The sequence below is a fragment of the Lathyrus oleraceus genome, chromosome 7 (assembly GCF_024323335.1).
Source record: "Lathyrus oleraceus cultivar Zhongwan6 chromosome 7, CAAS_Psat_ZW6_1.0, whole genome shotgun sequence".
Classification (NCBI taxonomy): domain Eukaryota; kingdom Viridiplantae; phylum Streptophyta; class Magnoliopsida; order Fabales; family Fabaceae; genus Lathyrus; species Lathyrus oleraceus.
In genome coordinates this window covers 537,151,727-537,176,809 of record NC_066585.1, presented here as the reverse complement: position 1 = coordinate 537,176,809, position 25,083 = coordinate 537,151,727, and the positions used below count along the sequence as shown (strand labels likewise).

At 30.6% G+C, this 25,083-nt stretch overlaps 3 protein-coding genes across 3 annotated transcripts; 2 read left to right on the top strand and 1 right to left on the bottom strand.

The window, feature by feature from the left end:
- Positions 1-5,542: 5,542 nt before the first annotated feature.
- LOC127107759 (dirigent protein 19) lies at positions 5,543-6,496 on the top strand. Its single transcript, XM_051045081.1, has one exon. It carries the CDS (start codon positions 5,645-5,647, stop codon positions 6,206-6,208), a length of 564 nt encoding a protein of 187 aa, XP_050901038.1. The 5' UTR covers positions 5,543-5,644; the 3' UTR covers positions 6,209-6,496.
- A 648-nt stretch (positions 6,497-7,144) lies between these two features.
- LOC127107758 (40S ribosomal protein S11) lies at positions 7,145-8,631 on the top strand. Its single transcript, XM_051045080.1, has 6 exons — positions 7,145-7,156; positions 7,242-7,282; positions 7,378-7,478; positions 8,086-8,230; positions 8,324-8,413; positions 8,541-8,631. Exons 1-6 carry the CDS (start codon positions 7,145-7,147, stop codon positions 8,629-8,631), a joined length of 480 nt encoding a protein of 159 aa, XP_050901037.1.
- A 10,874-nt stretch (positions 8,632-19,505) lies between these two features.
- On the bottom strand, positions 19,506-20,435 carry LOC127107757 (dirigent protein 22). Its single transcript, XM_051045079.1, has one exon. It carries the CDS (start codon positions 20,306-20,308, stop codon positions 19,721-19,723), a length of 588 nt encoding a protein of 195 aa, XP_050901036.1. The 5' UTR covers positions 20,309-20,435; the 3' UTR covers positions 19,506-19,720.
- Positions 20,436-25,083: the final 4,648 nt, after the last annotated feature.

The window sequence follows — 25,083 nt, the reverse complement described above, 5'->3', positions numbered from 1 at the left end:
TGAAGCTTGCAAACTCATCCCTCATCATTAAAAACAACAACAAAATTAAATGAAACGGAGTAAAGTTACCAACTGAGGATTTGGAATGGAATAAAGTTACTAACTGAATATGTAGCCATGAATGAATATGTAGAAGAAGAAGAAGATTACAAATTAGACGAGAGGAAGAAGAAGTTCAAATTGCAAAATAATTTTATTTTTGGATTTTGTCCTCCTTCCCATTATGTAATATATACATATGTGTTGCAATTATTAAATAAGATACATAAGTGACTTAGTGAAAAAGCATAATGGTTGTAAATATACAGTCCAAAGTTCGAATCCACTTGGGACTAATTTTTGAAAATCAACTGTTAGGAACTTCAACAAAAAAAAAGATTTAGGGATTAAAAAACTATTTAAGTTTTAATTTAATTACATTTTGCATCTATAAAAAATTATAATCATTACATAAAAAATAATCTCTTTATTGAGAATGAGTAAGCAGAGCCATCTCAACCCTTAGGCGAGTAAAGCCCTCGCTTAGGCCTCAAAGTTTTTTGTTTTTTAACTAGTATATATATTCACTTGTAACCTTTTGTCCTAATTTGAAAAGTGAACAGAAAAACGGTTTTAATGAATTCTTGTTCTTATTCTTCTCTCTCTCTCTCTCTCTCTCTCTCTTAAAACTAAAAGGTTTTTGTGTTTGTTCAAGAAACACAATCTTTATCATAGTTTTTTATTCGTTCCTGGTGCAACGTTTGTCACAACACGTTGCAATTTTTTAGCCTTAGCGTTTGCAATTTACATTCCACTATTTATTAACATTGCTATTCACATCACACTTTTTTAAGGTTAGTGCATACATTGTTTTTCTCTCCTCCTCTTCCTCTCCCTCTCCCCCTTTTACTCATAGTTTCATAGTTTTGTTGTCAAGTCTCTATAACTCTTTATTTATTAAGTTGTTCTCCCCAAATCCCGTGTTAAGTCAGTATTTACAAGTATGTGTTATTTATCTTGAATTATTCAATTTGTTAGGTTTATTTATTTGCTCACAACCTTGTGCTTAATTCAGTTCTTTCAATCATCATTTTTATTTGTTTGTTAATTTAATTCTTTCAATTTTCAAATTTTAAAATAATTGTCATGTTTAAAATTGCTAAGTTTTGAATCGATTAACAATTTTTTTTTGCCGAACGTGAAAGAAGATAAGTAACAATATAACGCCTAATTTTATGAAAACCGAATTCTATTGTTCTAATTGTTCTCTTTAATCTTTATTTATAATAATTTTTCAGATTTTTGCATTATTTTTTATTTTAAAATATATAATATCAACTCAAAAATGTGAATCAAGTTATTCAAAATTACGAAAAAGGAAAAATTAAAGTTTTCATTGCATCGTAAAAGAAGCCCTAAATATTATTAAAACAAATAATAATAAATAAAATATAAAAATATAGGTGATTGTTCATTAATGTTGCTATAGAGCAATAAAAGATCTAGTTAAATTTTCTTAAATTAAAATTAATAAAATTATATCTAAGATCAAAAATGTCTTACAAAGATTAAATAAGTTGATTTTACTATCCATTGAAAGTTTTTTTTATAAAAAATCGATTATGAAGATTCAATAAATAAATTTACATCTCAAAAAGCACGGAAAATAATTTATATTTAAAATATTTATATAAAAAAAATTAATTTTATAAAAACATAATTTTTAGAATTTACTTTAAATCTCAATATTTGTAAGTGTTGTTGACCTAGATTTTAATACATCATAACAACATTTATTTATATTTTTTTAACAATATTAGTGTAAACAAATCAATCATTTAAAGAAAAGCTCATTATTTTAATAATGGTGTGCATTCTTCAATAATAGTAATAAAATGAGAAGAAATGTGAAATCCTTTGGCCTCCACAAAAAATTGAGTGCCATTTTCCTTGTTTGTCGGTCTGTGGTCTTGGTCGCCTGTTAAAGAAAAAAATAAAAGTGATGCGCGTGTTGCATGGTAGTCCAACAAACACACCACATACACCCACCCACTCTACCATGGAACCAAAATATACATTCATACTATCTTAACTTTTTTAGTGAAATATTAAATTATTACTCATATATTAAGAGTTTTTGCTAATAATAATTAATTTCTTGATAAGTATAATTGTATTTTTCAAACCTTAACACATTTTTTTGAAAAATATTTTCAGAATTATATTTTTAAAAATAAAAGTTATTTAATTTATTTATAAATTGAGACATTATAAATGACAAAATATTTGTGAGGACATTTAAAATTGGGACATTTCTGTTTCTATTTATATTTTAGACAACATTTTTATTGAAAGTGGTTATTCAAAGTTCTAGAACATTGTCTTCACAAGTCACAACATATGCTTTTCTATTAAAAAATTGTATGATTTCTTTTAGACTAAAATGCGTGTAATCTGTCTAATAGATATTTTAATATGAATATTTTTAATTTGAATTTATCAATTAAATAACTTAACAAACTACATATTAATTTTTTTTATTATATCCAATAAAAAACTTAAAAGATATTTTTTAATAAATTTAATAACTTAAAAAAATTAATATTGATTTTTAAATTGAGTTGAACACATTAAATAAATCTATCACATACCTAAATTTTAATCACTATATCGCTATAAATAGATAAATCTTAGCAACATAAATATATATATATATATGTGCGTGCGCGCACATGTGTGTGTGTGCGCGCGCGCGTGTGTGAGAGAGAATATACTGGATATATAGCGATTCAACTCTATCGGTCTCGCAAAAGCTTAATTTATTCTTCAATGGTTTCTCATTGAAAATTGTTCTTCCACTATAAAATAATATGACAATTGTTTACAAAAATTACACAACCACTTGATACAAGATACTTCTGAAAAATATATAGTCTTCTTATCTTGATCCTATCTTGGTGTATATAGCTCTTCTTTGCCAATCTTGCAAAATCCACGTGATTTTGACATAACTATTCCATAAATAATAATTGTGTCAAGCCTTTTTTCAACAAAGAATCTTTACTTTTTCCTACCCGTCCCATGAACATTGATATGTCTCAAGAACACAGAAACTATGACTTTGTCAGTAGGATTCCACACATCACTACCAAATCAACTTGGAGAAAAGACTTCTTCTTTCTCTTGTTGTATTGCAAAACTCCAGCAACACCACATAATCTGAATCTTGACCTATAACTCAAGAACTTCACAAACATCAACAAAGAATGAACCTACTCTACGATAGATTTCACATTCTTTAAGAATTGAAAAGTAATTGATGTTAATCTTACTAGAGGTTGAAGATGCATTTAGATGCAAAAGATAGATGTAAAAGTGTGTCCTTTGAAAGTAATTTTCCATGTTTTTAGAAAAAAATTCAGAGTCATGATTATCATCGCAATAATAAATGGTGATTCTACTAATGAAAATTTTGATTCGAATCAAACAAGTCAGAAGAAAAAACATGGGACTACATCACTTCATGATTCGAGTCATAAAATCTATTATTCGAATCACAGAGTTCGGTGAGTTGAGTCAAGTGTAAATTGTGAGTCGAATCATGATAGCTTCACAAATTTCCTGAAAGCTTATGTTTCATTTTATTCAAGTCATAAGATGTGTGGTTCGAATCACACACCTAACATCTTTTTTTTCTTCAGTTTTAATGGTGCTTTGAGATTATAATAATGTCGTGACTTGAAGCAATCTCAAATATGATTCTTGATCCAAAAACTCGATTAATTGACTTAAAGCATACTGCTTATACTAAAAAACAAACATTTTAATTTATGCATGTAAAAAATGATTTAATGCAAAATACCATTTAAAAAATATTGCACTCAATTCTAAGATGCTTACAAATATCTAACTAGACGATTTTAGTGACAAATTCTAAATTTTAACTATGGATCTTCATCTTATTCATCTTATGCGGTCAATTTAGCGTCTAAACTACCGATATCTATCTAATTAATTATTATAAAAGTGTCAAAACTGCCACATGACACATCATGTCAACATCCTTGTCACTTGGTGTTCGCAGATGTTTTTAGCGAACAATCACGAATTTAAATAGTATGTAAGATTAATTCGAAAAATCTCTGAAGTCCATCCCCATCAATAGAAATTAACTAGAGAGATCATTAGTGCAGATCAAAAGTTTAAAGAGACAAATATTTGAACGAATTTTTTAGAGACTAAAATTGAAATATGATATATTTAAAGAGACTACATATTTATTTAATCCGTATTTTTTTAACAAAAACCTAAATTATTTCAAATAATTTTAGCGATAAAATTCATTGTCAAATAACAATTGATTCAATAAAAAAAAAAAATCTTTGAAATTATCTTGATTTTACAGAAAAACTAATGATCTATAATTGTTTTTTTTAAATATGCAATTAAATAACAACATCAATATTATTAGTTATTTTATAACTACTATCAGTGTTTTATATTTAAATATAAATTCAAAAAATTATAAAATTTAATAATTATATTAAATTTAAAAAAAAGATTATAAATATTAACATTTTATTTACAATAATACATTATAAAAAATATAAATAAATAAATTATTGTTGAAATCGTGAATTTTAACTTATTTAGGAAAACTACTTCTAACATAAATCAATAAATTTGTCTTATTTTAATTGATAGCGAATTGTTAGTTCTAAACAAAGTCCTTACTATAATTTTTTTTGAAATATTGGTCATATTAATGATTATTATTTTGATTTTTTTTTCAATTAAAAAGATATTACTCTTAAAAAAGATAAATATTTTATGTTTTATTATAGAGATTTCCAAAATGACAACAATAATTAGTATCAATTGTATTTATCATATTCAATAATAATAATAATAACAATAATAATAATAATAATAATAATAATAATTTCTCCGTCCCAGTGACCGATTTAAAATAAATAGTATTTTAAAATGAATGATCTCTTGTAATTTTCAATAGATATTTTTTAATTTTACCCTGTAATTAATATTATTTTTATCATTTCCAATACGTAATAAAAGTATTTTAATAAAAATATCATTTTTCTTTTTTATTTATTTATTTTTCTTAATATGTACTAAAATACTCTCTTCATTCATTTTTAAGTGTTGTTTTTTTATTTTTTACACATACTAAAAAACCTAATCATTATTGTTACTTTTTCAACAACAATTCTTCTTTTATCTATAATACTCTTAATTATTTATTACATTCATTTTACTCTTTCTATCTATAACAATTATTTAAGGATAATTTTGACAAAATATAATTAATATTATCTTAAATTTTATAAATAACACTTTAAAAAAAAATAAAACTTTTTCAAAAATAGACACTTTAAAAAGAAATTTAAAAAGAAACGGAGAGATAGATAATTGAATCACGATGATGATCATAAGGAGTAATTAATATTTTTTTAAAGAGTACAAACTTTGCGTGACGTATACTTTTGATCATATTTAGTGATGAATTAGAAAAATATTGTTATACATCCTATTACTTTTGTTCTTTGTCCTTCACTTTCCACCTTCTACATTTGTATTCTTTTTATAAACAAACCAACGCACACTTCACAACTCATTCACGCTTTCATTATTCTCTTCCACTACAATGCCTTCCCAAACTTTTCTCACTTTCTTCTTCTTCCTTCTCCTTTCTTTCAACACCATCACTTCCGATTTTGTTCGTCCTATAGATCGCAAATTGTTTGACCTACACAAGAAAGAAAAGCTAAGTCATTTCAAATTCTATTGGCATGACATTTTGAGTGGAAAAAACCCATCTTCAATCACGGTTGTTCCACCACCATTGAAACTAAACACAACCACTGCTTTTGGTTCAGTTCGCATGATTGATAACCCTTTAACATTAGGACCAGAATTGAGTTCCAAACTTGTTGGAAAATCACAAGGCTTCTATGCATCTGCATGTCAAGATCAGATTGGTTTGCTTATGGCTATGAATTTAGCTTTCATTGAAGGAAAGTATAATGGAAGTAGTATAACTATCTTGGGGAGGAATTCTGTTTATGATAAGGTTAGGGAGATGCCTGTGATTGGTGGGAGTGGACTCTTCAGATTTGCTAGAGGATATGCTCAAGCTACTACTTACTCGTTTGATCTTAAATCTGGAGATGCTGTTGTTGAGTACAATGTTTATGTTTTTCACTATTGATTCTTAGGATTTGTGTTTGTGTTAACTTTTTCATCAGAAGATTATGTATTTGGTTCTATGGTGTTGGATTTGGATTTACTGAGATTATTAATTTAATAAACTTGTAGTTGTTGTAAGCAACTGATATGGTTATTACATTGACATATCAAAGCCTTTTTCTATTTGAGGGTTTGCTTGTGAAGCTTGGTTTTTCCTTTTTTTGGAATCCATATTTGTCCTCTTTTATCTATTGTATTATCACTTGTTGGTGAAATGATGAGATTGTATTTTAAAAAGTCTTCTTGATATTGATTTGTGTCCTCGCTGAAGAAAAAAAACTAAGAGTAACATTAAATTCATATATGTTGCATTTTAGATAGGGAGTTTCTCTTTGGTAAGATGGTCCCACTATTGTGAAAAGTTACAATCATCTTTAATCGTTTGAAAATGTATTTTCGAAAGCACCATTTTCCGCACTCCTCGTCGTAAAATTGATGAAAAGTTTTTGTTTTGCCAAAAATTAATCCGAAGATGCATCTCCGAATGTGTATGCACTACGCCAAAAAGGTTTTTTAACAGCGCATCTTAGACAGCGCTTTTAAAAGAAAGCGCTGTCTAAGGTTAAAATAAAAATAAAACACGGAAAATGTTCTAAAAAAATAATGAAAGCGCTGTCTAAGGGGGGGTCTTAGAAAGCGCTGTCTAAGACCCCCCCCCCCCTTAGACAGCGCTTTTAGAAAGCGCTTTTAAATATAGACCTTAGTCAGTGCTTTTGAGAAAGCGCTGTTTAAAGTCTTTCAATTAAAAAAAAAATTAGAACAATCAGGTTTAGGTTTAAGGTTTGACCGGGTAGACATATAACAATCAGGTTAGGGTTTCTCATCCTCTACCAAAAATCTGAGCGAGAAGGTTTCCAGTGCGTGCGGCTTCACCAAATCCCTCCTCCGCAATTCCACCATGGCTGAACAAGTAACTTCTTGTTGCTTCGTTTTTCGTTTTTTCATTCTGCTATGTTTCGATTTTCCATTGATGTGTATTTTTTAATCTGTTACAGACTGAGAAGGCTTATCTCAAACAACCCAAAGTGTTTTTATGGTATATTCAGCACTTCATATCTCAATGTGTGTTTTGTTTTTAACTGTGATGATTGTTGATCCATATTTGTTTGTTGTTTTTGCTCAATTTCGTAGCTCGAAGAAATCTGGTAAGGGGAAGAGGCCTGGTAAAGGTGGAAATCGCTTCTGGAAATCTGTTGGTCTTGGATTCAAGACCCCCAAAGAAGCCATCGAAGGTTCCTTTCTCTCTGTATTTATATATCTCAGTGTTTGTATATATATGGAGTGTCTTCGAGAGTGTGTTGATGTTTGGTTTTGAATGTATAAATGTAGCCTTTTAAAGGAGATGAGTGATGAACACACTTTGATAGCGAATTGATGCAAATCAAAATTAGAGAAAGATAGAAATAATGCAATAGAATACTACTAGAGCATTTTGGATTTGTGTAGTGGATGCTTAATTACATCTCTATATTTTTCTATGATTTCATACTTGTGAGGTTGCCAACTCTGTTTTTGTTGTGTGTTTTGTATTGTATTCCTATTGGAAGTATTGAGGTCTCGGGTCTCTATGATGTGCTTAGAAATCCTCAATACTTGTTCAAGTTATTAGGTGTTGCTTTTTAATGAATGGTTTTGGTATCTATTTTGAAAGAATTGGTATATATGTGGGGCAAATGTAAATGCTTGTATCTTGCTTCATGAAAGTGTTAATTGCAAACAGAATAATGGTCTCAATATATAGAGGCAGACTATTCTTAATATATCTCTGTATGATTATATGGTTATGGTTATTTTATTTCTGCTTCTAATACAGAAATGACCTTTGAATTTCAAATACAGGAACCTTTATTGACAAGAAGTGTCCATTCACTGGCAATGTTTCCATCCGTGGTCGTATCATAGCCGGAACCTGTCACAGTGCCAAAATGAATCGGACTATTATTGTCAGGAGGAATTATCTTCACTTCATTAAGAAATATCAGAGGTATTCTCCTTTAATGGCATGCTCTTCATTTTTAATTTGCATGCTTGGATAAACATAATTTGTAAAACCTTTTTCCTTACGTGCTCTACTTAGGTATGAGAAGAGGCATTCCAACATTCCAGCTCATGTGTCACCTGCCTTCCGTGTTAAGGAAGGTGATCATGTCATTATCGGTCAATGCAGGTGAAACTCTAGCAGAATTCTATCATTTCTGTATTAACCCATAGATACTTTTATTTTAGTATATTATCATATAGATATTGGTATATGTATGTGTGTGACTAAGCCTTTACTTGTGCCACTTCTATAGGCCACTCTCCAAGACAGTGAGGTTCAATGTATTGAAAGTCATCCCAGCTGGATCATCCAGTGGTGCAAAGAAGGCATTTTCTGGCATATGAGATTTGGTTGGCACTCTTAGTATAGAGATTTTATCATCTTTGTTGAAAGTAATTCCCGATTTCTGTATGGTGAAGTTCTTATCAGTTTTGGTAATTTTTGTTTGCTTTTGAAGTTCTGTACTGTGATTTGATAAAAGATATTTTAATTATGTTTATTTTACTGGGCATGATCTTATTTTGGTTATTGAATACTAGTTTCAAATATTTTGAATTTTGGACAGAAAATTCCCCCTAAATTACTGTTTAGTATTTTAAACAAGTCTATGTGATCCAACATAGAACCTCAGTTTACAGAACCCATTACCCAACCTTATCAAATTTCAATGGGTTGGGTTCTTCGACGGATTTTCAATTTTGTTGTCAAAACTGTCCGATCCGTTCAGTTATGGGTTGAATTGAGTTTGTGGGATGTGTTTTAAATTAAAAATATTTTTTAATTTAAACCCTAAACCTGGAAAAAATGTGGTTTAAAACAAAAGCTTCAAAAATTTTCGTATACCTTAGACAGCGCTTTTGTAAAAAGCGCTGTCTAAGGGGGGGATTAGAAAGCGCTTTAGGCAAAAGCGCTGTCTAAGGGGGGGCTTAGACAGCGCTTTTTGAAAAGCGCTGTCTAAGGTATACCTAAAAAAATTAAAATAGGAGGGTCTTAGAAAGCGCTTTTGGCCAAAGCGCTGTCTAAGGGGGGGGGCTTAGACAGCGCTTTTAAGATTTAAAAAAGCGATGTCTAAACCTTTAGCAGCGGAGGTTTAGACAGCGCTTTAAAGCGCTGTCTAAGGCTAAAAAAAGCGCTGTCTAAGGTCTTGTTTGTTGTAGTGATGAGGTAATTTCGAAGATACATCTCAGTAAACATCATTAATTAAAAAGTTCAGTGGTTGGTCCGAAGATGCATCTCCGGATACGTTAAATACATCAGCTCGTGTTTAGCCTTAATTATGGTAAACAACCGTTGGTCTTTTTTAAAAAATTTACTTACATGATCAACTAGTGTATCCTAAGACATATATTCATAAATTTAAAGATCAACTAGTGTATCCTAAGAGATATGCTCATAAATTCTTTAAAGGGTGGTTAACTGTTTGGTGTAAATGTAACATAAATTATAACTTTGCAAGAAGGGAAAGACAACTTGTAAAGAAAACAAAGGGATTTCGACAGGATCAACACCCTTATAAAATTGAACTTGAAATGAGCGTAAATTTAAGGATAAGAGTATAAAAAGAAAGAAAATACAAGAGTTTGCTTAAATATACAAAAGCATGGTATGCAAAATCATATATTTTTCTCACTGACTCGTTTCTCGCCATCGTCTAGGTACTTTAAGTGTATAGAGTTTTTTGTAATGACTTGTCACCCTGAATCCTAACACTAGAATCCCTATATATAGTAATACATAAATAATTGCATATAACAACTCTATTCCTAGCAATCAACACATATCTAATCGCATGACTTCTATCTTCCTAGCATGCCTCTACGTGTATTTATTACATGAATAAGACTAACAAACAATTACATGATCTGATCATAACGCTTCGTTTCCAACTGCCATTGTCGATCATGCAGCCTTCATCGAATTCCTGAGAACATAGGCGAACTCCTAAGAACATATTATGAGAAAATATTCTATTTCCTCATCTTTAGTTCAACATGATTATTTCGCCACCCTTGGACAAAGATATCATTTGTCGAAATGTTATCATCCATCACCATATTTTTATGTGTTTCTGAACCTTTTTTCCTCATACTAAATCCATAATGTCGAAATTCCATGCCAACAAATTACCCCCAAAAATGTCACTTTCAACCAACTCAGATAAGGGTGTTTTTTAAAACTTCTCAACACTGTATCACATAATAAGCTGACGTCATCGTCATCATGGCATCTTTAACAAAACATTTTTTCAAGATGTGAAGCTACTAACTCTCAATCATGACTCCACTTTCCTAGGAGAACGTCATCCATCAAGATCTACACCCCTCCTTCTGCCTCTTAGCGATGAACACCTATTCGACGTGGCGGACATCAATGGCCTTCGCCCCACCAGCGAAATGTTCGACCCAACTATACGGGACAAAGATACCATCAAATTCTACCAAAAATGTACTACTTTCTCCAAATTCATTATTGGTCACCACAATACCAAAACTGGAAAAAAAGTGTTAGATAAAGAACACATACCCTTCCTGACAATGTGGTTGTCCCGTTTCATTTTCTGCTGCAACCAACTCCATGATGGTCGAAACATTTGTTTAGGACATTTAATCTTAGGCTCTCTCTCTCTCTCTCTCTCTCTCTCTCTCTGAGTCACTAGGGCTTGCAACATATACCCTAAAAAATCTTGGCCCTTCAACCAACCTCTAACTTGTTGGCCCCTTTTGGTTACTTCAACATTGGCTTAGTGCCATGTTTGAATCCTCTTTGCAAATGGATGTACCAAACAGTCAAGCTGAAGAGATAAAGAATCGTCAAATTGAAGGCACTAGACTTGTCTTTATGACTCATGGTGATATTTCATGATGTTTGCAAAGCTTAATACCTTCATTGGCTCTCTTTGCAAACCAAAAGTATGGGCCATAGTGACTCAAACGAGAGTTCCCTGCTCTTTCCCATGAATACGAGATTGAAGTCGTCGAGATCTAAGAGGCTTTACTTTCCCCATGATTGTTATCATCAAGGCTTCAGAACACTAAATATACTATGGGATTGGTTTGTTATCAACCAAACTTAGTATCTCGACAGTTTGGGTTCAGCCAAATTCTGCCCAAATCTTATTTTAGTCGCAAGAGTGAGCTTTGCATAAGCACCGTCAAAATGATTGAGGCGTAGTATAATGAGCGTTTGAGTAGGAAACCTAACATGTGCCTTGATCTCACATTTTTTCCATTCCAAACATCCTTCTACTGCACTCAAGAGTTTAACACCTGGTGGAGAACTTACCATGCTGAGCAATTTGTAGCTATGTCGAATCTGATGAGTCCTCTAACAAAAGCTTTTTCCTCTCTGCAGAACAAGTTAGCTAAAGGTAGGAGTTTGCATATTAAATAAATTCAAGTCTTCCAGAAATTCTTTGAAATTGAGTATGATCCAAGTAACCTTAGGAGAACTATCTATAAGGCAGCTAGGACTTTGGAAGAAAAACTCACTGGAAAATTTCCAAAACTACATTTTCCCCCTTATGTAACTGATAAGTACACTTTTTCTTTACTTTACACACACTTGAATTTCCACTTTTAACTTCTAGTAAATTCTTTAATAACCCCCTTAGGTGCCCAATTGGCCATCATTTCATTCACATGAAGACCTAACACTGAGGCTAATTTAGCATAATAATTTTTTCTTCCAACTTTGGGAAAGGATTATGATCTCTGATAGGTCGATCCAAAATCCTCTCTAACTCTTCTAAGGTAGGAGCTATCTGGAAGTCAGGGAAAGTGAAACATCGTAAAGGGATATCATAACACTGAGCCAAAGTGACGGGAGCTCCAAAGTCCATTTTTCCTGTCAATAGGTCCAACATATTCGCATATGTTGCATGGAATTTATTGTGCTTGATAGGTGTCACCATAGAACTCAAGGCCTTCAAGATGTCAATCTAAGGTTCCTTGTATCGGAAGGAGAATGTGCTTTTCCTGGGAGGAGGATTCATGATTACTTTGGAAAATGTTCTTGTGTATTCCTACAATGAACACAAGATATTAAGAGCTTTGTTTTGTATTGTTTATGCTTATGATGCATGAATGTATGAATGCGTGAATGAATGAAACTTGGGCATGGTTTCATAATACTGAGGTGAAGATGGAATATAACATTGATTACTTTCCAAATCAGGGATCTCCCCAGATATGATATAAGGTTATAAACAGGAATTCTAGAGTTATAGATTCATCTGAATGTTTGCCGCTTACGGCAAAAGGCTTTCGTGTCGATAAATCCATCAAATAAATCTAGTATGGGTTAGGTTTTCGTACCGACCAATGTGAGAAAACATTCTCGGGGACCCATACTACGTTACATCTAACTTGAGTTCTAGACAAGGGTCTCAGAATCATGGATTTCCTCGATTGTTTGCCAATTATGTTAATTTACTTGCTAGGTGACAACTCCATCAAGTAAATCTATTCTGAGTGAGGTCTTCGTACCGACCCACGTGAGAAAAGCTTCTTGGAGACTCGTACTACGTGACCATCGTTTCTAGTTGGACAAAGGTTCAAGGTTCTACAAAGGTCCTTAGAGTCATGAATCCTAATTAAAACATTGACGTTTACGCCAAATGCTTGACGACTATCAATATCCTCAAAAGAATCTACTCTCTAAGTGAGTTTCTCATATCGACCATAACAAGAAAAGCTTCTCGGTGGCCCATTTTACCCAACCTCTCCTATCTCATGTTTTCACTCTAGACTCGAGTAGAGACTCTTTCCCTCAAGGTTTCATGTAATCAAAGTATCCATCCAAATCCATAACACCATGGAGCCATCTAACAGATGAGATAATATTAAAAGAAATAAAAGAAAGCAATAGGTAGCACGATAAAGCAAAAGGATATACATACAAACATGTGAACGTGCAACCTACAATAGGCTTGACTTTCTTAGGGAACCGGGTCCCTAGCAAATTCGCCAACTGTCGTTGCGTAAAAAATACAGTCGCCATCAGATTTTATTTATTCCAAAGGAAAGACAAAATATCAAGAAAACCCCTAAAAGAATGGTCGTCCAACCATGAGTGGATTCAGAAGTCAATTATGCAAGGGGAATGCATTATCACCCCTCACATCCATTGTACTCAATGGGAACCATCTTGATTGTCTTTCACTTAAATGGGTGTTACTATCTTAATGCTTATTTGCTAAAGGTTTGCGGAGTGGAAGTGAGTTTTTTATTAGTGTGCTCGCCAAGGATTTGGGCCCACATGCCTACGTATTCTCACTCACTGGAGTGAGAAATCAAAGTCTCGTAGTTTGTGGTAAAAATGATTGCGTGTTGGTTGTTTTTACATTGAAAAAGAGTTTCGGAGTGATGCCCTAAGGCCCAAAAATATAGTTATATGAATTGATGTTGTTTTTAATGATTTTGGAAAGTAAGTTGTTTGACTTCGGATTGCACTAAAGACTATTAGTGAAGGTGAATACCTAAACACACGGGCCAAGTGTCATGGGGTTCAAAGTACTCGTAATGAGGGTAGGAAAGCTCCATTCCTATTCCTCCTCCACTGCTTAAGGCTCATGACATACAATCCTAAGTATATTTTATTATGTTTTGCATTTGCTTTGAGAAAATGCCGCTTGAAGTTGGATCAAAAGTTTGTTTATTATTTAAGAAATATGGTGACGATCCTAGTTCCTAAGGTTGGATAACAAGTAACAACATACAAAAGGAAAGCGAGTAAAAAAGTACACCAAAATGGGGAGAGGGATACATGGAAAATACAAGGGAGTAATGAGAGAAGTAAATGATCTCGTTGTAAGGTATCCCAAGAGAAAGTCTTGTGTGTGCATTGTGCCCTAACCTAACAAGTGGATAATGGAATCAATATGTCTCCCTAGGGTAATGCCATGAGCGAAAGCCATTCTTGCAATAAAAGATTACAAGTCCATGATGAAACTCTAAATTGTGCATAGTTCATTCACAATGGTCCAAGTCTAAGCAATGGTCCTAACCAGTCCTCTAAGTCAACATTAAGTCCCAATACTCCATGATATGCTAAGGTCATTCACAGAGTCCCATAGTTCATTATGTCTCATAAAGAAATTAAGTCTTTTTAGTCTTTTCCATTTTTATCATGTTTTTGTTCGTTTTAGATTAGATAACAAGATAAAGCAATAAAAGACCAAAATAAAATAAAATGACATAAAGGTAAAGTGCATGAAGTAAATAAATGATAAATGAGCAAGAAAAGTAAATTGCAAAAATGTAAATGACATAAAGTTAAATTGCACAAAAGTAGAAGTTAAAAGTTAGGAATTAGAAGTCAATTGTTAGTAGTTAATGATCAAAGGATCAATTAATCTAATCAGGACAATCTAGCGCTATGTTAAGCAATCGTAAATGAACTTATGTAAAAGTCACACCTATCTGAGATCGGGCAATGAGATCTATGTGCTCAAACATGTTAGAGAAATAACACAAAGTTATTATCCTAAAATATGCAACACAATAAGAAAATCAAAAGAAAAAAAGAAATAAAAAGAATGAAAAATCAATTAACCAAGTAATAAAAATATTTGAAAAGTGAAATAAAATCAAGAGTTTAAAAGAAATTAAATGTAAAATGATTTGGAAAAGAAATTAAAGCAAAAAACTGAAAGAAAGTAAGTAAAATATAGAAAAAACAAGACGGAGGGGGTGTATGGACAAGTTTTTAGGTGTGAGGAGCAGTCTGGGCGCTGGGTCCCATTGACTAGGCCCAATGCTACTCTTAGAGCTTTAGCCAGGGGGTGCAAGGGCTTGTGAGAGGTGTGCACTAACGTGTGGGCCTAAGGGATACGATGAGCCCAAAACCATAACACGTGAAGGGTAAGGTAGCTCATTCAGGTCCATTCAAGAAAGATACGTTCAGAAGCCAACCAAAACTTCACCTGGACCCTCGCCCGGAAAACCTTCCTCCGCCACGCCAGAAATCGCCTCCGGCGATGGAAGAGTGCCAAATACAACGAAACCTATATCAATTAGACTGTTTCAACATCCTCTATACAAATCCACACTCAATTTCATCTAACTCGTGCCATAACCCTCAAACTGAGCCAAATTACATATGAGCCCTAACTACAAGATTCTAAAATTAAATGGAAGAGAGGAGGAATCAAAGCCACTCACGTTAGGGCTTTAATTCCTCGTGTGTTAAACCACATCGTGGTGACTGAATTATGACAAAATGGAATCAAAGCCTACCTCTGAAGACGATGCGAAGATGAAGATGAAGATGAAATCTCAGGTGAGCTTTCGATTAGTAATTGTTTTTGAGATTTCGATTAGTAATTGTTTTTATTGTAGGTAAAAATTATAAATGGACTGCTATAGGTAATGTTGTAATTACTGATGAATGATAAATTTCTGGCTATGTATGTTAATATGTTGCAATGTTAATCAAGTGTTAGTATAGTAGTTAGTTGAATTCCTGTAAAAAATGGATATCTGTTAGTGAATTGGTTATGATTTTGTTAGCACTAATTTTTTGTAATCAGCTGTTATATTATGAATTTTAGAGGAAAGCAGTTAGAGTTATTAGTAGATTTTCTGTCATGAAATTATGTTAGCTAATTTGAATGAGTAGTCATCAGTTAGATGGATGTTAAATGGTTTTATTCTGCTAGGCAATTAGGGTCAATGAAATGAGGTTGGCATTGGCTTGTTAGAACTACCTTCTATTATGTGAATGTATTGTTGTTGATGAATGTTATGCTTGTGAAATGAAATGGCTACTGATGGGGCATTTCTTGATGTTGCTGCACATGTTGATATGCATTTTCTTGTATTGGACTGTTTTGATTTTTGTTAGGAATTATGAAATGCCCTGTTGTGTTTGATGTTGCTCTGTTGAACTGATGTAAGTTTGGACTGGTTTTCTTTTGCAGGATACTTGGCAGAATGGGGGATTGAACAGAGGCCTACAAAGATGCTACCCATGTGCCTTGCATTTTAAGAAACAATGTGAAGATGAAGAGGAATTGCTTAGCACGGTGAAGATGAAGAGAAATAAGTCCAGGAGTTAGGTCTAGGATTTAGTCCGTTGACCAAAAAGTCAGCGGTTGGCCAAAGTCAACTGTAGGTCAAAGTCAAAAATTTTGTAATGATTTGATTTTATGTAAAGACTGGTAATGTAATGCAATGGATTTTGAAATGTAATGCAATGGATCCTTAACTAAAAATGACTTGAATTTGAATACACTAAAATGGGGTATGACAATAATGAAACACCATATTCATTAAATTCATTTTGCTTTGTCTTGCCAAATTATTCCAGTTTCACTCAATTACATTGCTTCTTTAATTTCAGTTCTTGTTATTTTCCTTACATTCTCCATCAGAAAACTATAAAATAAAGTTTTTTTGGCACTATGACCTATGATTCACTACAAGTAAAATTATAGTAAAATTATGGGAAGTAATCACAAGATGTTTCCACCCTTTAATCATAACCTTTCAAGTTTTGTTATCTATGGATTTGAGAAAGACAACCATTTTAGCTTTCTATTAGTCATAATTGGTTCCATCCAAAATAGACGGTCTATTGACAAACTTTTCATCCTTAGTGTTGTCCATTGAACACAAAATATCTCCATGGAGCTCACCCAAACAGAACAGTGTGCCTCCTCTGATACCAATTGAAATTTTATTCCTCATATGACAGATGTTAGACCAGATGTTGAGATAACTTGTCCAACTTTTAAAGTCAGTTTAAGACTAGTTTGGCATCAATGATACATCAATAATAAACAATGAAGAAAGATGTAAAATAACACAAGAGATTGGTAATCCAGTTCGGTGAAACCACACATACGTTTGGGGGGCACTCTATCCAAAAAAGGAAATTCACTACTTTGAATTAAAACAATTAGTCTTATAAGAACCTTCAAATCATATAAAGTTCTATGCTTCTCCCTAATACTAGTGACTTTCTATTTAGGTATCCCCCAAATATGATAGCTCACTCAGTTTCTTCAACCACTAACCCCTAGTGATCAACCTCAATAACAAGTATATTGATTGTTGAATTTACAACTCAACTAAGACAAACAAACAACTATGCCAAGTTACTGAAATATGGAGTGGTTTATAATAGTAGATTCAACATTAATCCTTATGAGGACATTAACATGGAATATAAGAAATAAAATTCTCACAAACCCTAGACACAAATAACTTAATCTTATGTACAAAATTCACTTTTAAAACATGAGATTTGAGTCTCTTTATATAGCAATATCTTATGGGTTTTTTCCTGATGAATATCTTATTAAAATTCGTCCATAATAGTAAAGAATCTTGTTGGAATTTATTGCCTCATAAAACTCTAAAAAATATATGATTTTTTACATTCGAATTCAAATCCAAATCCAAATCTCCATTTAAATTTGATTTCATTTTTTTTTCCAGAAAATCAAACAAATTAACCCTACAATGCTAACAAATCTTCAACAAATCTGATTGAAAATCAATAAGAAAATCCGCACCAAACAACATCCCTTATGACATGCTGACAAGGCCAGATGTTGCACAGCACATGCTAGAATATCGCATTCCACATGTTGCACCCGTACATCAAAATCAACTCTTCTCCATAACTTGTAGATCTTCTATGGTAGAGAGAATCTTGTATAGAGAAATACTAAACCAAACTGCAATACCATTTGTGTATTGTTAGAGACCATATGTTGAAGCCCATATGTTGAAACATTGTGTCCGACATGTGTCCTTAATAAATTTAAGTTTATTAGTTTAAAAAAAGATCACTTAGTAAATTTAAATATATTATTTTTACAAAAATATTGATATTTAATTTATCATTGAAAAAACTATTTTTAAAATTATTTCTTAAAAAATTATTACTTCACTAACTTTTTTAAATAAAAATTTATTACTCCTACCATCTTTGTAATAGTGATACATATGAATTTGGTTTAACACATTAATAATAATAAAAATTAATGAGAGTATATTTATTAGATTGAAAAATGTATACCTAAAACAAATTGAAAATTTTAATTTATTAAATTGAAATTTATTGATGATGTATGTATGTGAGGTATGTGTCCATTGAAAAAAATATAATATAATTGACCGTAACAACATTTCCGAAAGAAGAAATATTGTTGATATTGGAAAAAAATCACTGATTTTTTTTTTTTACATTATACTAATTTTTTTTAATGATTTGAGATATATTTTAGTTTTATTAAAAAATAATTGTTTTGAATTCACTTTAATTATTCAGTTTCTATTGAATCATCACACTAAAAAACAATTATTTCCTCTAAAAAATATAAAAACAGATGAGTTTTATAAAAAATCCTTTGAAAAACTAGTTTATAATTAAAATTGATTTTATATCGATTTTGAATCAATTTAAAACCACTTCCAATTATCAAATTGATTTTCACAACAAGTGTGGTTTGATTTATAAATCAAAACTATGCACACTCCTAAAGTTGTTTGTTTTAAAACGATCTACTAAATAGTTTTAATGACACAATTAAATTAACTTTTAATTTTTTAATTCTTAAAGTCAATTTTTTGAACAATTATTTTATAAATTTAATTTTTTTTGTCCTTTACAATATTTAGATGATTTAACACAACTCTTCAAATTTCTTGGCCAATTAAAAAAAAGTCTGAGATCTTATGATCATTGAGCTAATAATTATTCCACTTATATTAATTATCAGTAATGAAAATATATCCATTTTATCTTCAAAATTTTCAACTTATAATTATTCCACTTATATAATTATCACTAATGATAAAATCACATTGTAAAAAATGATATAAAAACAAAAATATTCCAAAAATTATAGAAAGTAGGACATCAGACTCGGTTTTAAAAATATCAAAAACTAAAAAATAACTATTCAAAATAATGAAACTAAAATTTCATTTAAACCAAAAAAAATGTATACAACATTTCACTATATAACAAATATAGTAATAGTATAAGATATGATATAATTAACGTATATGTGAAAAAAAGTTATATTTTTAATATTAACAATTAATTTTTTTTAATAATATTGTGTGTTTTATTGAAACACGCATAATAAAAAATAAAGTATGGAAATGATTTATTTTGTTTCTTTTATTCATAAATGAAATGATAGTAATTACTAAAATTCTGCCAAAATTATGATGGTGTAGAGTTCAAACCTTGATGATAAATATATTTCAATAATACAAAGTTTTATTATTCTAATCATGGCACCAATTACAATTACACACCAATAAACATGGACACATATGACAACATCAACCCTCACATGAAAAAACATGCAAAGATGACAAGGATACCTATGACATATGACGACATCAACCGTCACATGAAAAAACATGCAAAGACGAATGTTATCACTAGTTATTAACAACAAAACAAAAAACATCAATCTTGATGAGAAACAAAGACATTGTATTCAACAATAGTATTCACTGTTATAGGATCAAAAGAGATTGTGTTAGCTTCAGCATATCCCTTAGCAAATCGAAAAACACCGCTTCCGCCAATTATAGACATTTCTCTGGTCTTATTATACGCAACGTCCCTTCCTGAGATAGTGATGACACTCCCATTATACTTTCCTTCAAACAAAGCAAAGTTCATAACTATAAGAAAATCGAGTTCGGTTTGTGAGGTAGATGCCAAAAACCCTTGTGCCCTACCTAACAACTTCGAGCTTAATTTTGGTCCTAACGTTAAAGCGTTGTCAAATATCCTCACTAAACCAAAAACACTATAATCGTTGTTGAATTTGGGGAGAGGTGGAATAATTGGAATGGACGTAGCGTTGTTTCCTCCAACGATGTCTTGCCAGTAGAATCTAAAGTGACTAAAATTTTCTTTCTTTTTAAACAACTTAGGATTTATTGAGCTCACAAAACCGGTCTCCTCTTGTTCGCTGACGATTGTGAGGATGTAGCAAGAGATGATCAGAAGGAAGAAGAAGAAATTTTGGAAAGCACCCATAGCCATATGTTTACTATGGTTAGGGTAAAACACTTTTTTTAAACCAACCAAAATGAAATTAGTGAAGAGAAAATTTATGAGTAAGGTGAAATTAGGAAACTTAGGATGTAAATGAGTAAGTGTGATAAGTATACATTTTTCAGACAATTATATAGAACAATGCAACCTTGACTGAATAACACATGATGTAGAAATAATGAAAAATATATCAGTTTTTATTCCATTTTTCAAAGATTTTTAGTCTTTGCAAGTGACTTGAAAAATTTACTATTATATATTTTGTGGAAATGCTTTTTTTAAAATAATTTTCTAGCGATTAGGTTTGGACCATAGTTTTTTTTCTCATAATAATACAATGATATAGTTGAAATTCAGACTCATAATCTCATATGAATTATTAAAATATTTAAACACCGGGACTTCAACTTTAGCATATTAAGAAATTGAAACATTGACTAATATGTAATTTGTTGAACTTTTTCTATATATTTAAAGGAACAGTTTATTTTTCTTTCCTAATAATAAAATGATAAGCTTGAAATTTAAACTCATAATGCCGTGCGAATTATTTAAATATCTCAATACTAAGGGTTCAATTTTAGGCTTAGCATAAATAGAAAATATCATTCGTAGTAATTTACACGTGGAATTATAGATAAATATTTTTAATTCCAAGAAATTTCAACTACAGAACACTTTATATGATGTCATTTGTTTTATTTATTTATTTATTTGTCTTATGTAGATAACGTAATGGTTGTTGGGGCACCATTTAACCTATATTCTATCTTAGGTTCATTAATAAATAACTCTAGTCAAATGGTGCCACTACTCGGAGGATCAAATTATCAAATTATGCTACTCGAAAATGGACGAAAGTAATCATGAAATAGTTAACATGTTGACTCAATAGATTGATATTGTGTTCAGTCTCTTATTTTAGAACACCGACCAAAGTCACTATAATAAAAACCGTCTCCAAGCATATGCTATAGTGAAGTGAAAATCACATGACAATAAAATGGAGTTACGATGTGAATATCACGTTGCTACATATTTTTGTTATTAATAAATTGACATTGTTGCATGCACATGGGAAAAACATAAAAAAAATTTAAAACAAAAAATTGTGACGTGTTAATCACGTCGCAACTTTAAAAATAAAAGAAGTTAGACGTGTACAAATTAGCACATGGGAAAGACAAAAAAAATTTAAAACAAAATACTGTGACGTGGTAATCATGTCACAACTTTAAAAGTAAAATAAAAAAGTAAAAGAAGTCAGACATGCACAGGTTAGCAGGTGGGGGAAATTTGAAAATTTCAAAATTTTAGTTGTGACGTGAAAATCACATCGCAACTTGAATTTCAAAAACTAAAAAAAAAAAAGTAAATGAGGGATGCTGACTTGATGATGAACGTTTGACTGACACATTTATTTGACCGTTAAAGAGTTGCGACGTGAATTTCATTTCGCAAGGTTGCGACCTGAAATTCACGTCGCTGAATTTGGCTATATAAATTTCATTTCCTCTATTACGCCCAGAATCAGTTTCATCTCTTCCTCTCACAATTCATTTCTCAATTCATTTCATCAATATATTTCATCTTCAAATTTCTTCACCTAATATTATCTTTCTCAAAAGGTATTTTAAGATAATTTAATTTTTCGTTTTTTATTTATTAAATATTGTGTTGATTTTTTAATTGTATAACTAATATTCTTAATTTTTTTCTTCAAGATTCATCAAGATATATCACAATTCAAACATCAAGGTTTAAGAATCAAATTTTTGTTTATCATCATTGAGATATTTTAGAAGTTTATTTTTTTTTCCTCCATATATATATATATATATATATATATATATATATATATATATATATATATATATATATATATATATATATATATATATATATATATATATATATATATATATATATATATATATATTGGGTTGTTAGTTGTTGTTATTGTAAATTTATTATATAGGATAATTTTTTTAAAAATAGAATATTATTAAAATAAATCTATAACTATTAATATATTTAAAAATAATTTTAAAAAAACAGAATTTAAGTTTTTAATAATATGTTTTTCATAATATATTATTCTGTTTATATATATATTTTTTTAAAACAGAATATTATTTTTCATAATATATTATTAAACTATATTATTTTTCAGAATTTATTTTCTATAATATATTAATTTTGTAATATATTATATTATATATTAAATAAATATTATAAAAACATAATCTATTATATTTTAAATAAAACAGAATATACGTTTATAATATATTATTTTTTGTAGTATATTATTTGTTAATAATAATTTTTTTAAAGAAAATATTTATTAAAAATAAAATATATTATATATGTATATTTAAAACAAAGTAAAATAGAATATAGTTATATTTCATGTATATTAAAAGAATAATATGTTAAATAAAAAAATGGTGTGAAATAGTTTTTTTTGAACATAACAATTTTGTCTTCAAGAAAAAGAATATATGGTTATTAATTATATGTATTATATGTTATGTTATATGTTTAAAAAGTTTATATTATAAATTTATTATTTAAAATTTTTACTATTATTTCATATGTTTAATTATTCATTTTAGTATATTTTTAAACTTATTTTATATATTTAAAAAGAATATATGTTCAACTATTCATTTTAGTATATTATAAACTTATTATTTAGAAAATTTATTATTATTTTATATTTAAAAACAAAAAAAAATATATTATTTATTTTGTATTTATTTATATTTAAAAAATTTATTACTAATTTTAGTATATATTAAAACGTAAAACAATAATTATAGCTTTTTATTTTTAAAAAAATAGTTTTGTGAAGTGATTTTTACTTCACAACTTTTTGAAGTGATATTCACTTCACAATTTTGCCACGTGAAAAACACGTTGCAAGTCATTGTCACCTTCGACTAGAGAAGAACAAATGAGCTCAAATTCAATCTCAAACAAAGAGAAGAACAACTTGGCAAAACTCAAGAAACAACTGAAGATGAGAGGAAAAGAGACAGAGAGTTGGTAACTGCCTGGCAGGGAGGAGGACTTAATCTTAGTCAACGAAACAAAGAGCTCAAAGAATTGAAACAAATAAATTGTGAGTGGAAGGACCTCTGGGAAATGACCTTGACAAGTCAGAAAGCGATGGGGGAAGGATTCGATACTCGAATCCAGGAACTCACTAAGTTTCTCAATGTGTCCCAAGAGTAGACATCTTATAAAGGACGTCTCCGAGAAGAAATTGAGCGGTCATCCCAGAATCCTCATGCCACCCTGAAGAAAGCCCTAGAGGAGTTGAGAAACATCAGAGCTTACAATCAAAGCTTGACGGAATCCAGTGGGACCTTGAGAAATGAATGGGGAGCAAAGGTCTAACACCTAAAGGGTCTTGTACAACGAGACTAAGATGTTATCCAACATACCTTCCTAGAAGCCGAGAAATGGTATGAAAAGTGTGTCGAGGTGGTCGAACTCGCCAATAATCTGCTACAAGACATGCCTAAGAGGTTGAGTGATTCCTTTGAAGACATGACACACGAGAACTTTCCTCCAACTGTCTTTGATTTCATCATCTTTTGTAGGATTATGATAAAAGAGCTCTAGGCCAAACAAGAGTTACTAAAGAAATCTTGAGCCAATGATGTAGATCGATTTTGTACTCCTTCTCAAAGCATTATACCCATTTCCAATTATGAGTGAATGAGATAATTGATGTTGCGAAAATTGTATTTTCTTTCTATTTCTATTCTCATACTTCTAAAATGCTCGCAAATGATCAACAAAATATCTGGATTCTCGTGAAAATAAAAAAAGAAACATTTCCCATACATCCATTTGCATTCACATGCATGCATGAATTAAAAAAAACACCAAACACTCATTCCATCTATTTTTCGTCCTCATAAACTTTAAACCGGTCATCATCAAACTGATTCCCCGACACAACTACGAGACTAGAGCTAACCTGAAAAGAAACATGGAAGGACTTGAACTGGGACATGAAAAGATGAAAGGAGACATTGGTGAGCTTAAATGAGTAATGGGGAAGATGATGGAAATCCTGAGAGCATTGACTACTAAGGAAGACCGACTTCAATGCACAATGATATTTGAAATCATTAGTTTTGTCTTTATTTTCCTAAATTTGTATTCCAAAAGATGATCCCACCATGGTCTGTAACATGAGACAAGTGTTGTCGAAGAAATTAATTTATTATCCCCAAGATTCTGCCTTTTTCTTTTCAATGGATGATTAATTATTTTCTTTGACCCATATTTTAGGTGATTGCTATACAAGTTTTTATAATTTTACAAAAGAGTTAGATCTAGAAGAGTCTTTTATTGCATCCCTGTGAATCTTAGAGAAGAACAAATGTTGAAAGTTGTTGCATATCCATTATTGCAGGATTTTCTCAATGGTTTCTCATTCATTTGATTCTGATATATAAGAATAATATATGTTAGTTAAGGAACCTAGTTTACCAAGTAAAGAGAAGAGATATTTTGATAAGCATACAAACCTTCAACCTACTATTTTCTACTCATGTAATCCATCACAAAGAATGTTTCCACTTTTCCTTTAAGTTTCAGTTTATTCAATCGTAATGTTTTCATTATCAATTTTTAATATTCTGAATGTTTGTGATTTAGAGATATAGTGTGACATTAGCGTTATGAATGACTATTTTGACGGTTTCACGCGGATCACCAATGTTTCTTGTGGAATAATATGGTGA